Source organism: Parus major, chromosome 2, assembly GCF_001522545.3.
Source record: "Parus major isolate Abel chromosome 2, Parus_major1.1, whole genome shotgun sequence".
Classification (NCBI taxonomy): domain Eukaryota; kingdom Metazoa; phylum Chordata; class Aves; order Passeriformes; family Paridae; genus Parus; species Parus major.
The window spans coordinates 63701920-63724224 of NC_031769.1; the positions used below are offsets into that span (position 1 = coordinate 63701920).

Consider the following 22305-nt stretch of genomic DNA (forward strand, 5'->3'; position numbering starts at 1 on the left):
ACATGGTTTTCACACCTTGTTCTGTGCATTTCCATGGAGTGAATTTGACATTTCCACTTGATCATTGAAGGACTGCGTTGACTTTTCTGTACTTTACATGATCAGGTGGTTTTGTAGCCTAAAAATTAAAGTATACAGCAGAAAAGGAGTAAGGCAATAAAATATATTACAGAACAGACAAAATGAATAATTTGGTCTGTGATGTGCTGTATTACACAGAATTTCTGGAAGGAAATTTTATGTGAGGTTGTTTTGATTGCACATGCCAAAATATTAGAATTGGACAAAAGGAATAATTGTAAAAGGATATGATTAATATATACTCCAATGAGAATTGCTTGGAATGCTGATAGGATTTAGGGACCAAAATTAGAGGATTTAAAGGTCAAAACTTAAGGTTTGTGCCTAGATCTTTTTCTGTTTATTGCAAATACAAGTTTTCCTCATGTTGTTTTTGGTCCACTTCATTACAGAGCAAAAGGCTGAGCATGAAATTTATGCAAATTCTCCAACTTCTTAATGTAACTCTAGGAGTTCAAGCTAGGGCCATCTGTGGCAGATATTGCTGAATCCCTTAAAAAAAAAATGCCTTAAACAATGCAGGATGATATTTGTTGAAACAGAGAAACACAAGCACACAAAACTTGTTACATTTCACTTCACATGGTCTGCCTTTGTAAATCTATACACAAAATGCATACACATGCTGATGCTTTAGATGTGTTGCTGTATTTTAAAATGGGTGCAAGAATATCCTCAAGGTTTTTGTGTTGGTTTGTTTTTTTTAATTTATACATAGAGCTAACCATTGACAACTTGCAAGATATGTATGCAGAATGTATCTTAACTTGGAATAAACACACTTGATCATCTGCTTATTACCAGAGTCAGCAAATAGCCTTGTTGATTGTATTATTGATGGTATTAAAGACTAGAGTGCATGCAGGCATTTTGGGGAATATAATAAAGCTGAGCTCTGAGAAAAACAATTTGCTTAAATATATGAAAATCTAATCTAAAATCTAGTCATAACTTGAGGTGTCTATGTTACTTTTTGTTAAATCTGTTTTTTAGCTTTGTTCCAGAATATGCTATGAACTAGAAATCTTATTTCACTATAGCTGTGGTTTTAGGGGAGGGGAAGTGTAGATGGATGTGGAAAAAACCTTTTTTATAACTTTCCCTGTCAGAGTGAAGGTTGGCTGGTGCAAAGATTAGAAATTGAGACGTCCACTAGGCCACTTGCTACTGGCATCTTGACAGGTCATGTGAGATTCTTTCCTGGAAACAGAAGCAACAGGGAGTAACACTCTGTGTTATGACTTCTTTCAGGAAGCAGCATTTCAACTAAGAACAGCTTAGCATTAATTGGTCTAATGTCCAGGCAGCTGTTTCCTTTACACAGCAGGCAAGTCTGCTTGAGAATGTGTATTTCACACTCCTTGAAAAGCCAATTTTATTGTTATTTTGCCAGGCCTGTAAATCTCAAGCCTGAGTCTTGTTATCAGCTAAATCAGAGTTTCTTAATCTGTTTGAACAGACCAGACTGTAGCTAATTCTGGCATAAGGATGAGGACTAGAGAGTTGCATGCTGAGTTCTCCATCTCCTATAAAGGTAGACCGATGCTGTGTTCCCATTGATTTGAGTTTTATTTTGTATTTTCAGACAGCAGAGGCAAAAGATAGAGAATGCTATTTTTCAGTTAACATTCAGTGTTTGTTTGTGTATTAGTATTTGGGATATAGTAAATGTAAAAACGAGTATATATATATATAAAGTAAAAGTATATATATAGTAAAAGTAAAAACAAGTAAATGGTACAAAGAGAGGTTGTTAGGTTTTCCTAGTCCTGCATAAATAAGTGAGTGACTTTTGTGAGTTTGTATAAGTACTGGCCTTCATCTGAAGCCTTGGTGATTGATAGTATTGTGTATAATGGAAGCTGAGGTTCAGATTTAAACTTGGATTGGGATTCAAATTAATATTTGCATGGATTAAAATTTGGCAATTCGACATTATTCAATATGGATTCTTTTCCAAATGACAATTCAGATTTAATCTTCCATACCAGTGCATGTAAGCTCTATGCTTCTCTCTATAAGCCTTGTAAAACTAAATAATAAACTTAACTCTTCAGCCATTACTGTGCCTAAGAATTATGTGAACTTGAGAGCAGGATGTCCATGTACATTAATAGCAAACAGTTCATGTGGGTAAGAATGCACTGGTTATTTTGTTCCTCCACCTCCCTTCCTCAGTAACTATTTAGCATAGAAAGCCTGCTTGTATTACCAATCCAAAACACAATGTTCAGACCCTAAGTTTGCCACAGCACTCTGTGCAAAATTTGTGTCCTTATGTTTTCCAAAACTTCAGCTGTGCCTCTGTTATAGTTTAGGAAGCTGCTGCTGTCTGCAGATTCAGAGAAAGGGCTTCCCTCTTAATACACCAGCTTTAAAACCACTTTGCTGATTCTAAGATATTATGACAGTAGCCTTGACTCTCCAGTCTCTCTTTTCTCTAACCCTAATTGTATAGTAAGCACCTTCTGTGGTTTGAAAAATTTAAGGGTACTAACTACATCTAAGTCTATTTAATGAGCACATATGGCTCTGGAGGGTGTTATTGTTTGATAAAAATAATAGTGTCCCTTTCCTAAAGTACTGTAAAACTACTTAGTCTTTTTCTTGTTTGTTTGTTTTAAGGATCTGTATGAGAATGACCATGTTCTTCTGTCTCCCTTTCTTCGTAACTGGATCTCAAAGTAGCTATAGTTTGGAAGAGAGCAGTGGATATCCTGCTCAGTTATGAGAAACATTCACCAACATAAAACAGTCTGGAAGGAGATTTCTCTTAAGACAATCAAAGAACACAGAACCCTTTAATAAAACAGAAGACATTTAGCATTTTATAAGCTTTTGGCTGAGTAGAAAAAAAATGAATCGTTATACAATTATGAAACAACTGGGTGATGGCACCTATGGCAGCGTGTTGATGGGGAAGAGCAATGAGTCGGGAGAACTTGTGGCTATCAAAAGGTATGTAGCATCTCAGTTCAGTAAAGGTGCTTCCAAAATCTTAGATTTTTCACTTTTGACTTTATTGTTGTCTTCCATTTGTGTAGAATAGAAAAAAGTCCCTGTTTAAAAGGAAATTAGCATAACAAAATTATTTGCTTTAATTAAGGTGTTTAACAAGGTGATTGTGAGTCAGATTTCTGGTAACTGATAAATAGAGAGACATGTAAGTTTAATTTACTGATTTACATTGGCTTGTAAAATTGCATGCTGCTTTTGTTCATTTTGAACATTCTTCCTTCTGAAAATGTCACTATGCCAGCTCCAAAGGAGAAACAAAAGTGAATGCAATTAATTAGGGAGGTTATTTGTATGAATTGCAGGAATAGCAATCTTAACAGGTAGATTTGAAATTCCATCCCAGCTCCCCAAATATTTGTAAGTACTACACTAAGTTTCACGTGTTGCTACAGTGATAAATAACAGTAACAATCTAATCAGGTAAATAAAGGTTGTCTCTTTGGCTCTAATAAACTTATGTTCTGTGTAATCACGAGCATTGTCATACTTGCCTTAAAAGATGATTATGAAACAGGAAAAATTCTGCTCAAGGTGTAGGGAAGTTCCCCTTGTATTCCTAGAGAGCTGCAAGCAGGATATAAAGTGTAAGTTGAAATACCAGAAATTGTATCTTGCTCAGACTTGGTTCTCTCATTTATGGATTTACTGCAGTAAGATAATTGTAACATAATTGATTGACTTTTTCTTTAAGAATTTCTGAGTATTTCAGGTTCCACCATATCTTGCTGGTACTGTTACTGAAGTTAATAATAAACTAAGCTAAAGAAAGAATCTCCAATTGATTATTTTAATTATTTTTAGCAAAAGGAACAATATTTTGTGCAAAGTGGTTCATTCTTGTGATTTCAGGATTTGGAATTCTGTTGCATGATTTTTAAGTTTGGGAGTTGAGAGGGCACAGTTTTGCTTGAAGATACTTTTATTCTAAATTAAAATCTTGGGTTTAAATCTCTTCACTTTAAGTGCTAAAACTTTACCAAAACACAGCAATGACATTCACAATTTCATTCCAAGATCTGAGCAACATCAAGTGTCCACATTTGGATTTATGCAGGAATTAGAAATAAATGTGTTACACTGTTAGGTATAACAATTAGTTTAGAAGCTATGATGTTGCTTGAAAAAAATGTAACCTTTCTTTTTGAAATTAATATCTTGGAACAGATTTTTAAAATAACTGATCAAGTCAGATGTTTAATTATAACAGATATTTTGCAGATTTCAAAAAGTTAATTCTTTTTGTTTTCCTAGAATTTCCTAGAATAGGTTTCCAACCTCTTCATAAAGACGTGATTTTCCATGTTATATGTGCAGTGTCATTGTTGCTTACTTTATTGCTAAAAGCACAATTCAAATGATACAAAGTGGGTTTATGTCCCTTTTACTTTGGAGTAACATGGTCTGTAGCTGTACTCTTTTAAAAATATGTTTCAGTGTTTGATGATTAATGACTAAATTTTTAGCAATTCTAAGTTGACTTTGTTTTTAATTATGTTGCTGATGGGTATGCTAGAATATTTTAAATTGAGTTCAAAATATAGATGAAGTTAGAAAACCTAAATTACATTTTCTAACTTTAAAGGCATTCTGTACTGTTCACTGAAAATACTTTTTCTCGGACTTTATTTCAGAATGAAAAGAAAGTTTTATTCATGGGATGAATGTATGAATTTGAGAGAAGTCAAGGTAAAGTGGTGAACATACCGCATTTAAAAATAAGTGTCTGGTTAGGCTTGCAGGAAGGAAAAGGGCTACTACCATGTCCAAGCATAAGGCCAAACTCTGTGAACATGTAAATGCTGACAGATGTCACAAAACCATGGGCTGCTGGCACTCTTAAAGGTCCTGCTGATTTGTGGAATATCCCATTATTCTCGAGCAGTGGCCATGTCTCACGGCCAAGCCTCTTGCCATTGAGAAAAGAAAATAAATTCTTTTTGTATGTGTATTTCTGTGGTTTACCATCCTTCAATTTAATTTTACTTTCAGATTTTCTCTGTAACGATTCCATATATCTTGTGTTTGGGGCATCTGTAGAAAGCACTGGGAGTTTTGGCTAGCCAAGCGATGGAATAACACTTGAAAACCTGGGCTTAAATTCCAAATAATTCCATGTTTTGGGCATCTGATTTTTTGTATATACAAAGCTCCCAATTAAAAGGCCTTAGATTTAACTTATTGGAGATTGCACTCCAATCAGTATGTCCAAAACAAACATCTGTAAGAGAATCCTTCTTCATGAGAGTTTTATGCAAAGAGAAAGGAAAGAAAGAAACAAAAACCCGATATGTTTTCTTATTCAGTTCAGCAAGCAAGAGCTCTTATAGCTTCAGATTTGTCTTTTGTTGTAGGGAATTAGGTTTTTGTGCTAATCTTTACTCCAGCTCTGAGGTAATCCCTAGAAATAGGTTTAAACTACTATTTATATAGTTGCTTTTAATTTGAAATTTATTCAGACTTCTGGGTTGTTCTTTAAAACAGCTTATATGATAGATAATGGGGTATCATATGAATATGTTGTGTGAATTCTGTGCTAGAAACTTAGAAGCTAAAATTTAGTTCTGGTAAGGAATCAGGGTAACTGTAGGGTTATCTGAAGCCATATTTTGCTCTGTTGCAGTCTCTGAAGAAACTAAACCATGCCAATGTAATAAAATTGAAGGAAGTCATACGAGAAAATGACCACCTGTACTTTGTATTTGAATATATGAAGGAAAATCTCTATCAGCTAATGAAGGATAGGTATGTCTTTTTCACAGAAAAGTAGTGTGCTATCATGCTTTATTTAATGATTCTCATACTACCATGAAGAACACTTTGGGGTTTCTGATTTTGGCTCTTCTTGCTGCCTTATTAATGTGAACAGGAGTCACTGTACCTTCTTATCTGAGGGTGGAATTTGGCATTGCTCTGCATATTGTAATGCCTCTGAAAATAAGTTTGATTGCTTGTTAACAGGAGAGTTTGCATGCCTTCGTTTAGAGCCATGAGAGAAATCCCAAATTGTGTTTTGGTGGTTTTTTTTCTTCAACAGCCTTCATTTTAATGTAAGAAAAATTGGGTGAATATTCATGCTACTTTTGCTCATGGGTTTGACTTAAGGTGGAGATGGTACATGCATACATCCTTGCAAGAATGGCCTGTATATAGGCTAACTCTGATGTTGCAATCTTGGATAAACAGTACATAGCAAGGCTTGCAAAGTGGACTTCAGAACAGGACCTGCCTTTTCAATAATGTTTTCCTTTGATGAATTGTTTGGTCTTCAGTGAGGATTTCCTTCAGACTTTGTCACTCACTTGTATCTCCTAATGTGCCAAGCTCTTGGGTTGACATCCTGAGGTAGCTGCTGGTGACATTAGCACAGTGTTACTCTGCAGCTGAGCAGAATTGCTCTTACCAGGGTTCCCTGAAGGGCTCTGCTGAGTAATGCACCTACCAATGCTGCACTGTGCCATCTCTGCCTTGCCACAACACTCTGCATTGCATGTTCACCTGGTCAAGCTGACCAAACAGCTTCTACAGAGAGATAGCACCGTGAACCTCTCAGCTCAGCAGTTCTGCTGCTGCACTTAAACTGTTTGAGATTAAGGCCCAGTGGAGTTTTGAAATGAGAGTTGCATCTCTCTTATTTTAACTTGATGGGTCTGTTTTCATGTGTTCATGGTGTGTTAGGCAATATAAAGAAACGTGTGTTGAGAAGATACATTATTTTTCTCAGTTATTTAAGTTTTTTTATCTTATTCCTTCACAGAAACAAGTTTTTCCCTGAATCAGTCATCAGAAACATGATGTATCAGATACTGCAAGGGCTGGCTTTCATCCACAAACATGGTAGGTCTCCTGGAGCTTGTGTAGCACAATTTTAGAAAATAAGATAATGCTCAGAAATAACATGAATAAAATAACTTAGCAAGGGCTGTTAATCATCTCTGATAAAATCATGGTTACCTATTTCAAGTGTGGTGCAGTTTTAAACTTTGCCTGCAGTTACTCTTTGTTTTCCTATAACTGGGTTTTCCTCTTTCTCTTGGAAAGCACTGGATGTTGTTCATACACTGTGCAGTAGTTTTTTCTACTTTAGTTAGCAGATGAATAAGCAAACTAAAGAAACTTGTATACTGTGCTGTAGTAAACAGTTCTGCTTCCTCAAAAAGTTGAGAAGCATTGATACATCAGTACTCTTGTGTTGAGATACTATAACTAATATGATGCTCTAGGTATAAAAAATACAAAAATAACTTGTTCACTCAGAAATTCGAGTAGTATCCTTATCGAATACAACCTGGATTCAAATATTTTTGCAAGTGAGATGTTTCTAGGAATTACAGGCACAGTCTAAATAAGAGGTGAGGTGTGCTCACAACAATAAAAAATTTCACACTGTATCAAACTTCTTTTTACCTTCATGCTCAACTTTTTTATTTTGTAGTTCTTTACATCCCATTGAGATCCTTAAAACTTTCCAAAGACAGTAAAACATTAACTGAAAATAAAATAAAATAAGCAGTGTTCCTAGCAAGGTTTTATTTGCTTTCAATGTATTCTGAAGAGGCCTGTTGGTGAATTAAATTAATAATTAGTTCTGTTCAGTATTATCAAATACCCAGAAATTGACCTTTTCTTGTCCTTCTGATCAGGATAATATACTGTTCTCTGATTGTTAGCATCCTCCTTTCCTACCTCATTTCTCTGTGAATTAAATGAGAAAATCAGATTTTAAGAAAAACTTCTTTTAAGTAAAATATTAATATCTTGATTTGACCATAAGTGTATTAGGGAATATGAGGTATGATAAATTTGAACATTTACATTTCACTACAACAATTTCAGCCAATTTCTTACAGTCATTTTCAATTGATGCATGCAGAAATTCAGTGCTTTATTCTAGCAAGTGCATTTCAATTGAACTAATGTATAACATAACAAATTGTGTGTTCCAAGTAAGCAGCAGAATTAATTTACTTAGTGACTTAACCACTGCCCAGGTCTAGAGGTCCTCAAGACAACAGCAAGCACAGAAGAAACTTTATGTGCCTGCATTACTAATATTAGCATTTCTGAGCAGGATTTGAATATCCTTTATATGTCTGTATCTCTAAATTGTTGTCACAATGATGAATAACTAGCTAGAAATAGTTCAAGCAATTTTATGAATCAAGTGTGTCATATGCTCAATTTTCCATTACCAAAACTGACAAAGCAGTAGTAGATTTTGCAAAAGATTTCATTCTGAAATTGGTTTTTCACTTGGTGTTGCTGCCAGGCAATTAATTTTCCTTAGTGTGCTAATGACAGTTGATGACATTACATTTGTTAATTTAAGAGCACTTGGTGTAATAATCACTGGAGGGAAGATGAGTGCATTTGTTGGGGGAGGGTTCCAATTATTTTATGTTGAATGTAAAAATAAATAAATAAAACTGAAAGCTACTATATTATTCTAAAACATCCCAAAGTAAATATTGGATTACTTCTATTAGAGGTTGCTGCTTAAGAAGTGATTCTGTGTTAATTTGCAAATCTTTTCTGTTTGATCTTCTACAGGATTTTTTCATAGGGATATGAAGCCTGAAAACCTCCTCTGTAGTGGACCAGAACTTGTGAAAATTGCAGATTTTGGGTTGGCTAGAGAATTAAGATCTCAGCCACCTTACACAGATTATGTTTCTACCAGGTGGTAAGTATATCAAGAATTTAATACATCAGCTTAACTACTTACCTTCCTATGACCATTTTAACTTATTTATTATTTCCTTCCATCCTCACAATCCTCACAGGTACCGTGCTCCTGAAGTTTTGCTGAGATCTTCTGTCTATAGCTCACCTATTGATATATGGGCAGTTGGCAGCATAATGGCTGAGTTATACACACTCAGACCGCTTTTCCCAGGCACAAGTGAAGTAGATGAAATCTTCAAAATTTGCCAAGTCCTAGGGACTCCAAAGAAGGTAAGGCTTAAAAAGCCTCACACAATTGTATTTAAAAAAAAAAAATTACAAAATATTCAGTGTTACCTTTCAGAACATACCTATTGGATTATTGTTTCAATAAGTTGCCTGCAGACTTACTGTTTGTTCAACTCTATTTCTTTTCAGCTTCCATTAAGGCATATAATGCTAGTCTTTTGTTATATATTAACATCTGTTGTATATCATACCATTATGTGAAGCCTTGTTCTCCTCTAATGAAAGCCAGACAAAATTATTTCATTTAGTTATTTAAAGTTATTCATAATGGAAAGCAAATCAGAAGTCTCCTACCAGAGATTTAATTTACCAGAGCCAATTTGCTTTCCCTTCTTGAAAGTGTAATTCTTCTGTGCTGGCACACAGAATTTAGAGCTTGTAAAAGTTACCATAAATAAGACAAATTATTCTTTTCTTATTTTTAAAGCATACAGGAAACATTTCATCTCAAACACAGATGTCTCATAAATATTATTAGCAATAAGAAGTAATGGAGGAAAAACATGCAGTATTTTAGAGGGGAAGCAATTTTTTCCACTTATTTTCTGAATGAGCTAAATGCTATTCAAAATTACAAGGAAGATTTGGGTAGTGCATATAAAAATGGATGCAATTATATTCAGTTTAAAAGTTGTTTTTGTAAATGGGTGGAAGAACATGCAAGAAAAGAATAAGGTTACCTTCAAACATTTGAATGAACTGAAAAAAAGACCATATGCTATTAAATATTTTTGTAGACTAAAGTAAGAAATGGCACATGTGTATCAGTATTTTATGGGTGCAAATAGAACGTGGTGGGATAACTGACCAAACGCATCTGAGAATGATCTGAAAAACCTAAGGGTAGAGAGAGAAACATCAGTTTCATTAGTGTTCTACTTATATAAAATAGTACAGTTCTTGTCCAGTAAAGGAACTGTTATCAATAGAGAAGTAAGGAACAGAAAACTTAGAACAGAAATAGATTAAGCTTAGCTAGGAACACACAGAGCTTGAAGTGGTGGGGAAACATCCAAGAGAACAAACTGAGAAACAGGTGCAAAGTCATGACAGAGCAAAGGGGAAAAGGTCAGGTGTAGAATTATAGATGATATATTGTGGAAGTGAAAATTGAGTCAGGAGGACTTAGTGAAAATTGGTGTGATGTGTAAAGCAGTGCTTGCTGTGACACACTTGTGCCTCAGGAATAATGTGAAATAGGAGCAGTATTTTAAGACTTGAGTTTTCAAATGCATACATGAACTTTCTAAGCAGCTCACATATCTAGGATAGTAAGAGGAACATTTTGGTACATATGAAGACTGTCTGAAAGACAGCACAATGCTGGCTTCTAGAATATTTTTAATGTACAGCATAAACAAGCTCTGAAGTGCAGGGAGATCAGAGAGAGGTTTTCACTATGTGCAGTGGCAGAGCAGCACTGAGCTGACTGCTGTGTTTTTTTCTCTAACCTTAGGAGCTAACAGAAGCAAATTGTGACTGTTTAGTCTGTTATTCCCTGACTAGAAAGCTTATTGCTTGGGAAAGCAGGGAACATTACCAGCTCAGTATTCCAGAGAAAACTGTAGCCTTCACTAAAGACCTTAAGAGTTAATGACATTGTAAGTCAGCCCTGTGAGATCAGGAGACTAATTAATTACTTTGTGTCCCTGTCATCTGCTGGGCAGACTTGGGAATTTTCTCTCCTTATGACAATGCTAAGGCATTCTTCAGGGACATTGCTGTGTAAAAGGAGTACTTAAATATTATGATAGGAATTACCACAACAAATAATGCATTTATTACAAGTACTTACATTCTGAAAAATGTAAGCAGTTATTTTAATACAAATATTATTTTTCAGACATGCATTTTCATGTATTCCATTATCCTGCAATAATGAATTACAGGAATTATGCCTAGAAGCTATCTTCATTCCAGTTTAACTTCCTGTGTTTAAGTCCATAACACCATACCAATGATTTCTGTGAATCTGGGTGTTTTAAATAGTGGCAGGCAACTATTTTGTTTTATGTTATAAATGAAGATGCTTTATTTATTTTATAAATAAGTTAAATGGCACCATTCAAGTATTAGCAGTGGTGGTGCACTTGTAATTTATGTTTTTTGTGAAAAAATTGATGACAATCTCAGTAGGAGAGATTGTTTAATGAATTTTCATTAAAGGCTGACAATGGCATTTTAAGTAACTGAATTTTTAATTTTTTTATATAAATGTATTTTTCATTTTTGCTCTTGTACTGTTTTCACCTTATCCCTATGCTTCACCAGCTCAACATGCAGGCCTTGGTACTTTGTTGTAACTGTTGCCTTAACACTATTTCTAGACAGAATGCCACCTAACTTAATAAAGAAGGGCAGTACAGTGAAGGAGGGAAGTCTTTCTCCGTTGATTTAAATTAACAGACAGTTCTCTGTGGTGGAATAGGAAGTCCCTTGAAGTCTTGAACCTTTTTTAACCAGATGTTAATAATATAAATATAATTTACAATTATATTTGAGGTTTTTTTGTAAACTGTTGTACATAAAAAGACGAGTAATATCTATCATGGTACCTTAAGACTGAATTGTATCAAATCAGTCCAGTTTGCCCTGTAGCAGTGTAATAAGCTTGGTGGATAGAGGAAGAGCACAGATGTCATAGCTTGTCTTCAGTAAGGTTTCTAATGCTGTCCCTCATAACATTCTCAGCACCATAATTATATACAAACTGCATGATAAAGAGCATACCTGTTTGGAAAGACTTACACAGAGACTAAGCTTCACTGGCTCTTATTCAAAAGATGAATTTACTAGAACTTGAGTGGTTCTGCATCTGATGAAATTTTTTTAATTGTATTGAAGGCCGTCTGGTGGAGTAGATTTTGCTACTTAAGCTAGTAGATGGCAGGCTGATAAGAATTATGTTAGAAAACAAGATTAGAATTTAGAAGTGGTTTGTTTTTTTTAATGCATAGAATTAGAGATGTAGCTTTACAGACATTTTTTCAATAGTGCACAGAATGCTGTACTTAGGCAGGAATGATGAGCTACATAAATAGCTGTGGGTAACCATCCAGCTAAAAATCTGTAGGAGAGGCTGTAGGAACTATTTAGTGTATTGTATGTCTAAAGACAAATACCATACCAATGTGTAGTGAAAGGAGTATTGCTCATTAACATGTGAACTAATCTTTGTTTCACTTGCTATATTGTATCCAGTTTAGAGTTTTCCTTTTCAAGAGAGAAAAATCAGTCTAGAGAGGAAATAAAACTTAAAAAGCCTAGACCCTAGGAATTGTTTGAGTTTCTTTAGCCTGTACAAAGACTGGAAGAAAGGAAAAGAAATACAGCTTCCACTGTATAAAAAGGCCACTCTAGAGGGAAGAATCAGATTGTCCTTCTTGATATCTATAAATGATAGGACACTTAACAATGGTCATTTATTTTTGTACAAGAAACCTCCATTTTCTTAATCTTGAGGAGACTACTCTCTGGAGTAATCTGTATAGACTGGCTGTGAATTGCCAGAAATTGGAAGGTTTTTGAGACTTAACACCTGTGAGGAAGGGACAAGGGCGTGGAGTAAATTATCTCTTGAGGTATTTGATAATCCTATAGTTCTGTCTTCCAAGAATGCAGTTTTCAAGCAACAAAGGACCTCAAGGTTTACTTTTGGAAAGTTAAACACTTTAAAAAAAAAGTTCTTATCTGGTGGTCATGGTGTTTTGATGTTGCAATACTGTGTAGTTGTAACTTAATCATTGACTGTCATAATGGAGGGATCAGTGCTATATTGTATAGGCTTGCATCATGGTTATACAACTGCGACATGGTGAATGGAAGGGCCTCACCTCTGCTATTTTTTCCATAAGGAGGACATGTTGAAGTCAGCTGCTGGGCTCATTTCTGTGGCAGATGTCCAGTACCATTCCTGGTACTGCTGCACTCTCCTTTGGGTAGAATGTGTCCAAGTGTGTTATTCATGGTGATGGTTCCACCTTTAGCTACAGGAGACCTCAGGAGGGCTGCCATTGGAGACCGATGCTGCATTTACTAGTGTAATAATTGTCATGGAAAACAGGATTGCTTCTTTTCAACTGCATAGGAGGGAGCCATGCAGACCAAGCATGACTCAAGCTGCCTTAAATTTTATCTAAATGCATCTTTGTTCTTTTTTGGTGCTGATTTTTCTTTCCTTTGAAACAGAGTGACTGGACAGAGGGATACCACCTTGCTTCTGCCATGAATTTCCGTTTCCCACAATGTGTTCCTATAAGCCTAAAAACTCTCATCCCAAATGCAAGCAATGAAGCAATACAGCTTATGAGTGATATGCTGAACTGGAATCCAAAGAAGAGACCTACAGCAAGTCAGGTATGAGCACATGAATGATTAAGTATAAGACTGAATTTTCTTGCATGGTTAAATAATTGCAGATACAAAGACCAGTTGATTGTCATAATAGTGATGGCCACAAATATCTCTTCATTTTGAACACTTTGGTGGGAATGAGACTAATGGGTGAGAAGAGAAAGTTCTATACCTGGCTCAGGAGACATCAGAAATTCTTCAGTTATTTCTGCAATGTTGTCTTCTGTATTGGCATATCTTAAAATTATCTCTGTACAGGACAGAGAAATAGCTGAGGTGCAAGTGTTTCAATTGTGTCTACAAGTCACCTTCTGCCACTTTTGTTTTCCTCCCCATCTGCATAAAGGGAGGTACTGAAAACTTTGCTTTCTGTGAAGCTGCAGATGGAATGCAGTATGGAAGAGCTAAGGATTATTTTTACTTGAACTATAAATTGTATTAAGTGATAAAGAAAGAACTTTGGAAAAACATGCCAGTAGGTCACAAAGATCACAATTTTTCACCAGTTGTTTTCAAAAAACATATTTCAAGGACCAAAGATGGTTACATTCTGTGGATTTTTTTTTTTTCTATTATCCATACCTAATGTAATCCTATTTAGAATGTATAAGAGGAATACAACTGGGAAAGAAAGGATGCACTGCAAGTTACCCTAGGTGGATGTAGTGTAAGTGGTTCAGAAGCAGTTAAGCAGATGGTACCAAATAGAGTAGCCATTCCTCTCCACATTATAAAGTATGTCTATTGTACAGTGATTGAGATCTATCTGCAGTCCAGTACTACGTACCTCTACACAAAATACTGTATGGTGCTTTATAAAAGCAAATAATCAGCTTTTACCCAGGTGAGTTACCAAGGAAGCAGCTGCAGCAGTTGTGTAATCCACAGTCAAAAGGAAGAGTTTAATGCATATACATGGCAGTATGTGCAAAGGCAGTGATTCTTGAGTGCAGCTGAAGCAAAACATGTATTTGAGAACTAACAAAGAGTAGAATCCTACCCAGAAAGATTAACAGAGTGGGTTGTTTTGATATAGGAGGAGGTGTGTTGCTAAGATGTGTGTATGCTCTGCATCTGGCAGAGGACATGGAAAGGTCAGAGGAAAGGATCAAATGAACATCTGCCTTAAGACAGATTTTATCTATCTATGTATTTTAATAAACACCATGAAGGCACAGCAAGTACAGTGAATGTATCTGAAAGAAAAATAAAAGCTAGTGATAAGAAAAATGGTGGAGAAACCTTGCTCATTAAAATCCTCTAATTGTAGAACCCATACATGGCAATCATCTCACTTCTGGAGTTTTTGTTGTTGTTTGTTTTATTTTGTTTTTAATTAAAAACCTCAGGCTATCCACTGAGTGGCCAAAACAGTCAGCAGTGGAGACATGTAATAAGCATGTGGTAAAGGTAATGGGGACTACCTCTTTTAAAACAGAACTTTGTTACTGCATAGATACAGAATGGTGTTAAATGCATAATGCACCTCAAAACACAGACTCCACCTAGCAATAAAGAAGGGAACAAAAGGATATGATTGCTGCCATATGTACAAGTGGATCAGTCTTACTAGGTTATGTGATGGGAAGAGTTTGAAATACAGAACTGCAGGTTCTCAGTACACACTTTACATATGATCTCATTATGCATCCATCTTGCATCTGTTCTGTAAAGCTTGCTTAAATGTTTCAGAAACCTGCTTAGATCCTTGATGAGATTATCAAAGTCAGCTTTTTGAAGTAAAATTAGTGTGTTACATCTTCTTCTGCAGGCTTTGAAGTACCCTTACTTTCAAGTTGGCCAAATTTTAGGACCTCCTCCACAGTATCTGGAGAAGCAGCCTCCTGTTAAACCAGTTCAGCCAACAGAGCCAAAGCCATCTTTACCTAAACTGGAAGCTAAGCCAGAACCTCCATCTTCACCTGATTTACCTGACAAAACACAGCCACAGCCCTTGCCAAAGATTAACCACCAGCCTCTCCAGCAAATTCAGTTGCCTCAGAATACAGCTAACCAGCAAGTACCAAAGCAGCAGCAGCCACAGGCACAACCACTTTTTCCAATTATTAATAAAACCTCATCACCTGTAAGTTGTCTTCAATAACTACAGAGATGGTTTTATTGAAAGTTCTTAGTATGTTCAGCCAAGTGATCCCTTGAAAATTGCCATGTTTTATTAGAGGAGATACCAATAGATAACTGGGGACTAATTGAGGATGTAACTGTTATTAAAATGTTAAAGCAAGTCAGAAGAATCGATTGCTTGTAACAACAATGTTCATTGTAATAGCCCTCAGTGATGTGCTTATGCAGTAATGGAATTGAAACATCTGTCACTTTATTGACCTTTGAGAAACAATTCACAACAATACTGTCAGTACACAATAGAGAAGTGGAAAGGGAGACCTTCACTTGCCTCATGCAAGAAAATACCCAAAGAGGTTCATCCAGTTCCTAAAATTATAAGAATTTAGCAAATCTGATTTTTAGGAAGATGAATAGTAGACTCTGGTTTGTAACTTCCATTTTGCTTTCAACTTGTACTCATTAAACTGCAATACAAAGTATCTTAAAAATAATAGGAATTCAGAGAATACTGGAAAGCAAATGATAGTCAGAAGGACAATTTTAAAACTTAGTAATTTCATTGGAACAGAGTGTTAAAGAAAAGGCCTGACCAGTTTCTTTTATTTGCTGTATTTACTTTTGGAGGCACAGCAGTGTTCTGCACCACTGTGCATCTACCACTGTTCAGAACATGAGTGTTCAGCAAGATGCCAGAAATAGTGGCTGGGCAGTGAACTGGGTTTGCAAACAGAATGTTAACCTCACTACTACAGGTACACTTGAGCAGTGGAAGGATGACAGTCCAAAAGAACTATACTCCAAATGCCTGCTGGCATTATTGTTATGTTTTGTGCTTAAAGTCATAATGAGATTATGACCAAAACAGATACAACACACTGGGAAAAATTCCTTCCAAGTCTGTAAGTGGTAGTCAGGGTTATACTAGATAGAAAAAAACCACAATTTTAGAATTGAATTAAAGTGCTTTATACTATTATTATTAATATTAATAATAATAATAATATGTTAATAATTTTTATTGTTTTTTAATTTTTTTTTTTTAAATTTAAAATAGAAACAAGCCACTAGTGGCCCTCTGAATGGTGTACCAGGTCCTAAAAACTGCAGAAGACGGTGGGGTCAGACTTTGGTAAAGGCTGTGGATAGCTGGGATGACTTGGATGACCCTGAATTTGGAACATCATGTTCAAAGAAGCCTAGCATTGCACTGTTAAAAGAAAAGAAAAACAAGGAAATTCCTTTTAGGTAGGTGCTACAATTATAAAATCACAATTTCTTTTAGTAAACAGTGTCCAGAAGTAGATTTATAGATTAAGACAAGTCTGTTAAAATTCAAGTCACCAAAATTCTGCAGGAATGCCAAGAATTGCATGAGCAGATCAGCTTAGGGTGTTATGTTGTTACAGTGCCAGTAGTATCCAAACAGAATCAAATTTGTTTTCAATCACTATATGCTTCAGATGTTTGTTGTGTATTTAAGAAACCATTTTACTAAAATCTGACATACTAATATCACTTCCTTTGTCAGTTAAATGGTACTATGTTCTGCCATTTGGCCATATTGGCTTTTATTCCATAGTGTTGGATACATTTCTTTCTTCAAATCCCAGGTCAGGGTCTCATGAGGTGTTAGGTTTGACTGTTACTTTGTGGAAACAGTCTCTACTGAGAAAAGTAGGATAAGTGAAGGGCACTGTATTCTTCAGGCAAAGGTCAGCTTGTGGTATTCTGAACTGGAGTTGTTAGTCACATGGTGTGAAAAATTTGATTTTTCAGTGTGCCAGAACCAAAAGCTTCGTGGTGTATCCAGCCGGGAGGGGAAAACAAGATTCTGATGAGGAATGATTCTGAAAGATCAAATACATCAGCAAAAGATTATTATATAAACCAATCAAGATATCTGCCTGGTAAGGTTAAAAGTCAATACATGTGGAAAACACAAGCTGTGCACAATCTACATAAAGTACATTGAAGCTTTACATTTCTCACTGGATAGTTTTATTTTTCATAACCAGTTAAATTGTCAATTTTTGGACTAAATACCTTTCCCAGAACATATCACAATTGATGCAGCAGTCCCTGGCTATATAAACATGGCAGGACCTCAATACTGCTTGTACACCATAAAAGTTCACAGGCCCTCTTATGACCAGTAATGTAAAAAATCCTCAGTAATATAAATTCAATGTCTCTTGGATTGCTTGGAATATATCCTGATTAATCTATAAGCAGGTATATGTGAGGACTAAAAAGACTACATATATTCTTTCCGTCAGGACTGTAGTGATAGGACTAGGAGCAATGGATTCAAATGGAAAGAGGGGAAATTTAGAGAAGACATACAGAAGAAATTCTTTACTCTGAGGGTGGTGAGGTTCTCCAGAGGATCTGTGGAGGCCCCATCCCTGGCAGTGCTCAAGGCCAGGTTGGATGGATGGTTGAGCAACCTGATCTAGTGGAAGGTGTCCCTGCCCATGGCAGGGTGATTGGAGCCAGATGATCTTTAAGATCTCTTCCAACCCAAACCATTCTATGATACTGTGGTTTTATATAGTGCATATTTACCAATTCTGCAGTGTCAGGATGTTTGGGGTTTTCTGAACTTAAGTTCTGATAAACACAGTCCCCTTCCTTGTACAAAGTGTTTAGAAATATCCATCTACTGGCACTGGTAGGAATTCACACTCGCTTCCTTTCCCAAGGCAGTGATATTTCTTTAGAAATAGATATCTTAGTCTAAATCTGAGTGATTTTGTCAGGAAAATAACATGATACTATTTAATTACTGAGAATGAGAATGGAAAGGAGAAAGCAAAGAGAATGCTTCTTTTAGTTAGTATTCTGAAATAAAATAATAAAATTATTTTCTTGGTGTCTCACCTAGTATCTTTTGTTACCATGGTCATTTGTACAATTACAGTAATCATATCGTGACTTCTGTAATCCACATTGAGAATTTAGGTGGCTCACAGAGGAATTCCCCAATGTCAGGCAGTGTTTTGTTACAACATATGATTAATTTGTCAGGAACTCATTAGGGCAGTGATGACTTCTGAATATGAAATCAGTTCTTGAATGTTAAATAGGATACTCAGAGACTCAATAGTTTTAGTCCAAAAGAAAAGAAAAATATAAAGAGCAAGGAAATTCCCTATCTACAGGTAACACAAATGGAAGAGTTATCTGTATTTCTTTTCTTTTATTAAGCACAATTGCAATATCTCCATGTTTTTCAATAAAAAAGGCATAGATGTAAAATATAATTAATGTCAACATTTAAGGGAATATTAGGTCCAAGGAACTTAGTTGTTATTTACCCATACTATTTTAGTCCTGCAACCACTAGATCTGGGAGCTACTTTCATGTGTTATAATTCCATTAACTCTCATAATGCTTGTAACATGCTGAATTAACAAGAACCTTTGTCCTACTTTTTAATTTAACACTTGAAGGAATAGTATATTTTCAGCCTTGGGAACCCCAGTTTTTGATAGGTATTTTTGATTTGTGTGTTCCTTTTTTGACAGACAGAAATACCAATTATGAGATTATGGTTTTATAGAAACCAAGTACCTATACTAAAAAGTCTTTTAAAAGTTTTCTTGAAAGCATGAAGAGAATTATTCTTAAAGTAGTGTCACTGGTTTTCATGGTTCGGCTTAAAAATCTAATCAGTGGACTTCATTAATTTACATTAATGGTGTTTTGCATTATGAGACAAATGATTCAGTGTTAGTTTTCTGTTCTAGAAATGTCATTTATTGGTTGAATTAAGTTTGAAATTTGGTATTTATAGCATTTTCCCTCATTTGTTCCCTAAGGTGTAAACCCTAAGAGCGTCTCTTTATCAGCAGCCAATAAAGAAGGATCACACGGAACCTGGAACAACCAGTTGTTTGCTAAATCACTGACAAATGTTGGGGGAGGATTGACTTACAGCAGAAATACTGCAGGTAAAAGTGTAATTGAAAATAGTCACATTATATCTCCTCATACTTTAATTAATTTAGTTAAGACTATCTGATTTAACTTAAGTAGTTTAGCTTAGAATCTAGGCTCTTTTTTTTCCTGTTTTAGTGAAAGACTCCTAAAAAAACAACTTTTTCATATGTGATATAGTGGATTTTACTTTCAGAAGATTTCAGAACCAGCTCCTATTTATAAAATTCTGTCAAAATAAATTTTGTATATAATCCACTGAGACCATTATTTTACTGTATTTAAACAAGTAGTTTGGCCTCATTACTGCCTGCTCCCTATGCTATGGAACACTATCAAACAGCAGTCTGACCCATGAAAACAAAAGGGTGGGTGGTGAAAGTGCTGCCTAATATTTTAGACATATCTTTTATCAGTTTACTGGCCTTGGCCTATGTCCTTTGCTGCAAGAAAAGTTCCCTTATTTCCAGGAAGGAACTTCGTGTGAGACTATGTTTTGTGAAGAACACTATTATCAGCATTCTGTAGTGTGAAGTCCAACACTAGTTAAACACTTTATCTAAGATTTCCCTGAGGAAACATCAGACTCCAGACTGAAATCTGCCTTCTCACCACCAGGTCCTATACCTCAGGCACACTGTCCCTGTTATGGGAGGTTACCTTGTTAACAATTCTGCAGCCATTGTCCAGCTAGCACAAGTCACTCTCCAAATACTTTAGTGCCAATAAACAACCCAGCTTTACATGCTTGTACAGCAAGAATTTCAGAAGGTTTGTTTACGTGCAGATGCTGCATTCCTTTTTCATAGAACTTTACTAGCCATTCTGCAATGTCAACAAATCTGATTTTCCCCTCTGAAAGTCAAGCAACCTGAAGTTCATCTGAACTAACATGCAATATTTTAGAATGTGAAAAGACAACAGTACCTACTGGATTTTTTTTGTGGAATATAAGAGGTTTTTTAAAGCAATCATCTTGTATATCTCTTTTGTATTCTGAAATAGAGTATCTGTGTGCCTCAGAAGTAAATTATTTATAAAAAATCTTGCAAGGAATTGGGCACAGAAAAGCAGATAGCTGCTTCCAAAAGTTTTCATCAATAGGCTGGACATCTACCTACTGAACTGCACTGAAGATAAAATTAGGATAAATGCTAATGGTAGAAATCCTGCACTTGTCTTACTACCAAGAATTTAAAGAAAAAACGCACTAAATCTGATTATTTTTTCTTTGAAAACATTTGTTATTATTTCCATCAGTATCTTAAATTGTGTGTGATGTTTCATATCACAACAACAGGGGAGAAAGCAACATTTAAGACACACGTGAAGCACATGGAACCAGGATAGATGGATCACAGAAATACAATACGTGTAAACTATATCTTTTTTCATATTGACAATCTGAAAGTCCATACTGCTGTGTTTAAATAACTATGTATCGTTTATTTAAGTGGGCTTTTTTTTCATCAGCCACAACATTGCTCCAAGGCAAAATAAGATAAGAGCAAAATAGTTAAAATATATATAGTTAAATATTTAAAAATGTTTAATTTATGAAGGATTGTAAGTTTATGATCAGTCAACTTTGAAGATATGACCAAGTCCTTAAAATTGTAAATGGAACGTATTTGCATTGTTAGTAAATCATATTGTTAGTCCAGAGTTAGAATGAACCTTGTAAAGTAACCTCTTGGAGTAACATCTGCTTAAGAAAACAAGGATAAGACATTATAGTTTCTAATTCACTCTTGCTTGCTTTTTTCCCTCCTCATTTCTCTTACATCACCTGAATTGGTTCTTCATACCTTCTTCTAAAGTTCTGTCCTTCCATCTTTTTCTTCCTTTAATTTTCCTTGTCTACAGATGAGAACTTAATTATACCTATTGAAAGGCTATCATGCAAAGAAAGGTTGAATGAAAAATTAGAAGATCCAAAAGGTAATTTATAGCAATTATAGCCTGGTTCTTTGTATATTTCCTATTTATGTTTTACAATTTCTTGTAAAAAATTACACTTATAATGCAGGTTCCTGATGATTGTATACTCCATTTTCATTTGCAATCTCTTTTGTCAAACCTTGCTTTCTTCATTATGGCTTCTTCTGGATTGTTGGAACTTATTCTGCTTTAAAAGGCAGAGAATATTTTATTACCCTAATCATAACCCACAGCAGGTCACTGGATAATAGTGAGGAAGTGATCCTAAGGCAGCATGTGCATGTCCCCTCAGGGATGGCTTGTTTGTGACAGTACTCAGGACTCGCACCTTTCCCTGAATTTGGGTTTTCTACCCTTTGCACTGATCTTACAGTGCTGTGCTTGCTCAGGTTTTGGTGGAGTTACCTTAGAGTAAAAGGGAGGAAACTCAGGATTCCAGGCTGCCTAGGTTGTGCCTTATAGTTCCACTACTCCTAAATTATCACAGAGGTCTGGGATTTTTGTGTGAAGAGGAACATTGCCTGACTGCCCAAAGGCCAAAGATTTAGGAGACAGAAAAACTGTCAAAGCAGATACTGTATTTTATTGTAACAACAACTGAAACTGTGATGAATATGGTCACACTTGATAATGGTCAAAATGAACTACTGTGCATAGCCTTCTACTTCACAAATTTAATACTACTGAACACAGGACCTTACTGCCAGAGAAAAGCATTTCTCTCAGGACATTGTGCCAGCACAGTCTTAACGCTGTCCCAAGTGATGACAGACGTGAAGACGGTATGGAATTTTCTTGGATCAGGGAGTGAGTATTGAAACAGACTGCTCTTCCACTGGACACTAATTTCAGTACTAATTTTTTACATGCTCACTGCTTCGCAGCTTCCAAATGAGGATGGTTGTGTCAACCTT

General features: G+C 35.6%; 1 protein-coding gene across 2 annotated transcripts in view; it reads left to right on the forward strand.

The window, feature by feature from the left end:
* The window catches only part of MAK (male germ cell associated kinase), a 30410-nt gene that overhangs the window by 2578 nt on the left and 5527 nt on the right, over positions 1-22305 (forward strand). The window contains exons 2-13 of one of the 2 annotated variants that reach the window (XM_015619847.2): positions 2707-3039; positions 4731-4785; positions 5720-5841; positions 6854-6933; positions 8647-8779; positions 8880-9051; positions 13258-13425; positions 15194-15508; positions 16565-16755; positions 17287-17417; positions 19333-19464; positions 21317-21391. In XM_015619847.2, coding sequence (XP_015475333.1) covers positions 2939-3039; positions 4731-4785; positions 5720-5841; positions 6854-6933; positions 8647-8779; positions 8880-9051; positions 13258-13425; positions 15194-15508; positions 16565-16755; positions 17287-17417; positions 19333-19464; positions 21317-21391 — 1675 coding nt within the window. In that variant the 5' untranslated portion in view covers positions 2707-2938. The remainder of the gene's footprint in view (positions 1-2706; positions 3040-4730; positions 4786-5719; positions 5842-6853; positions 6934-8646; positions 8780-8879; positions 9052-13257; positions 13426-15193; positions 15509-16564; positions 16756-17286; positions 17418-19332; positions 19465-21316; positions 21392-22305) is intronic. The other variant, XM_015619850.2, reaches the window with a different exon arrangement.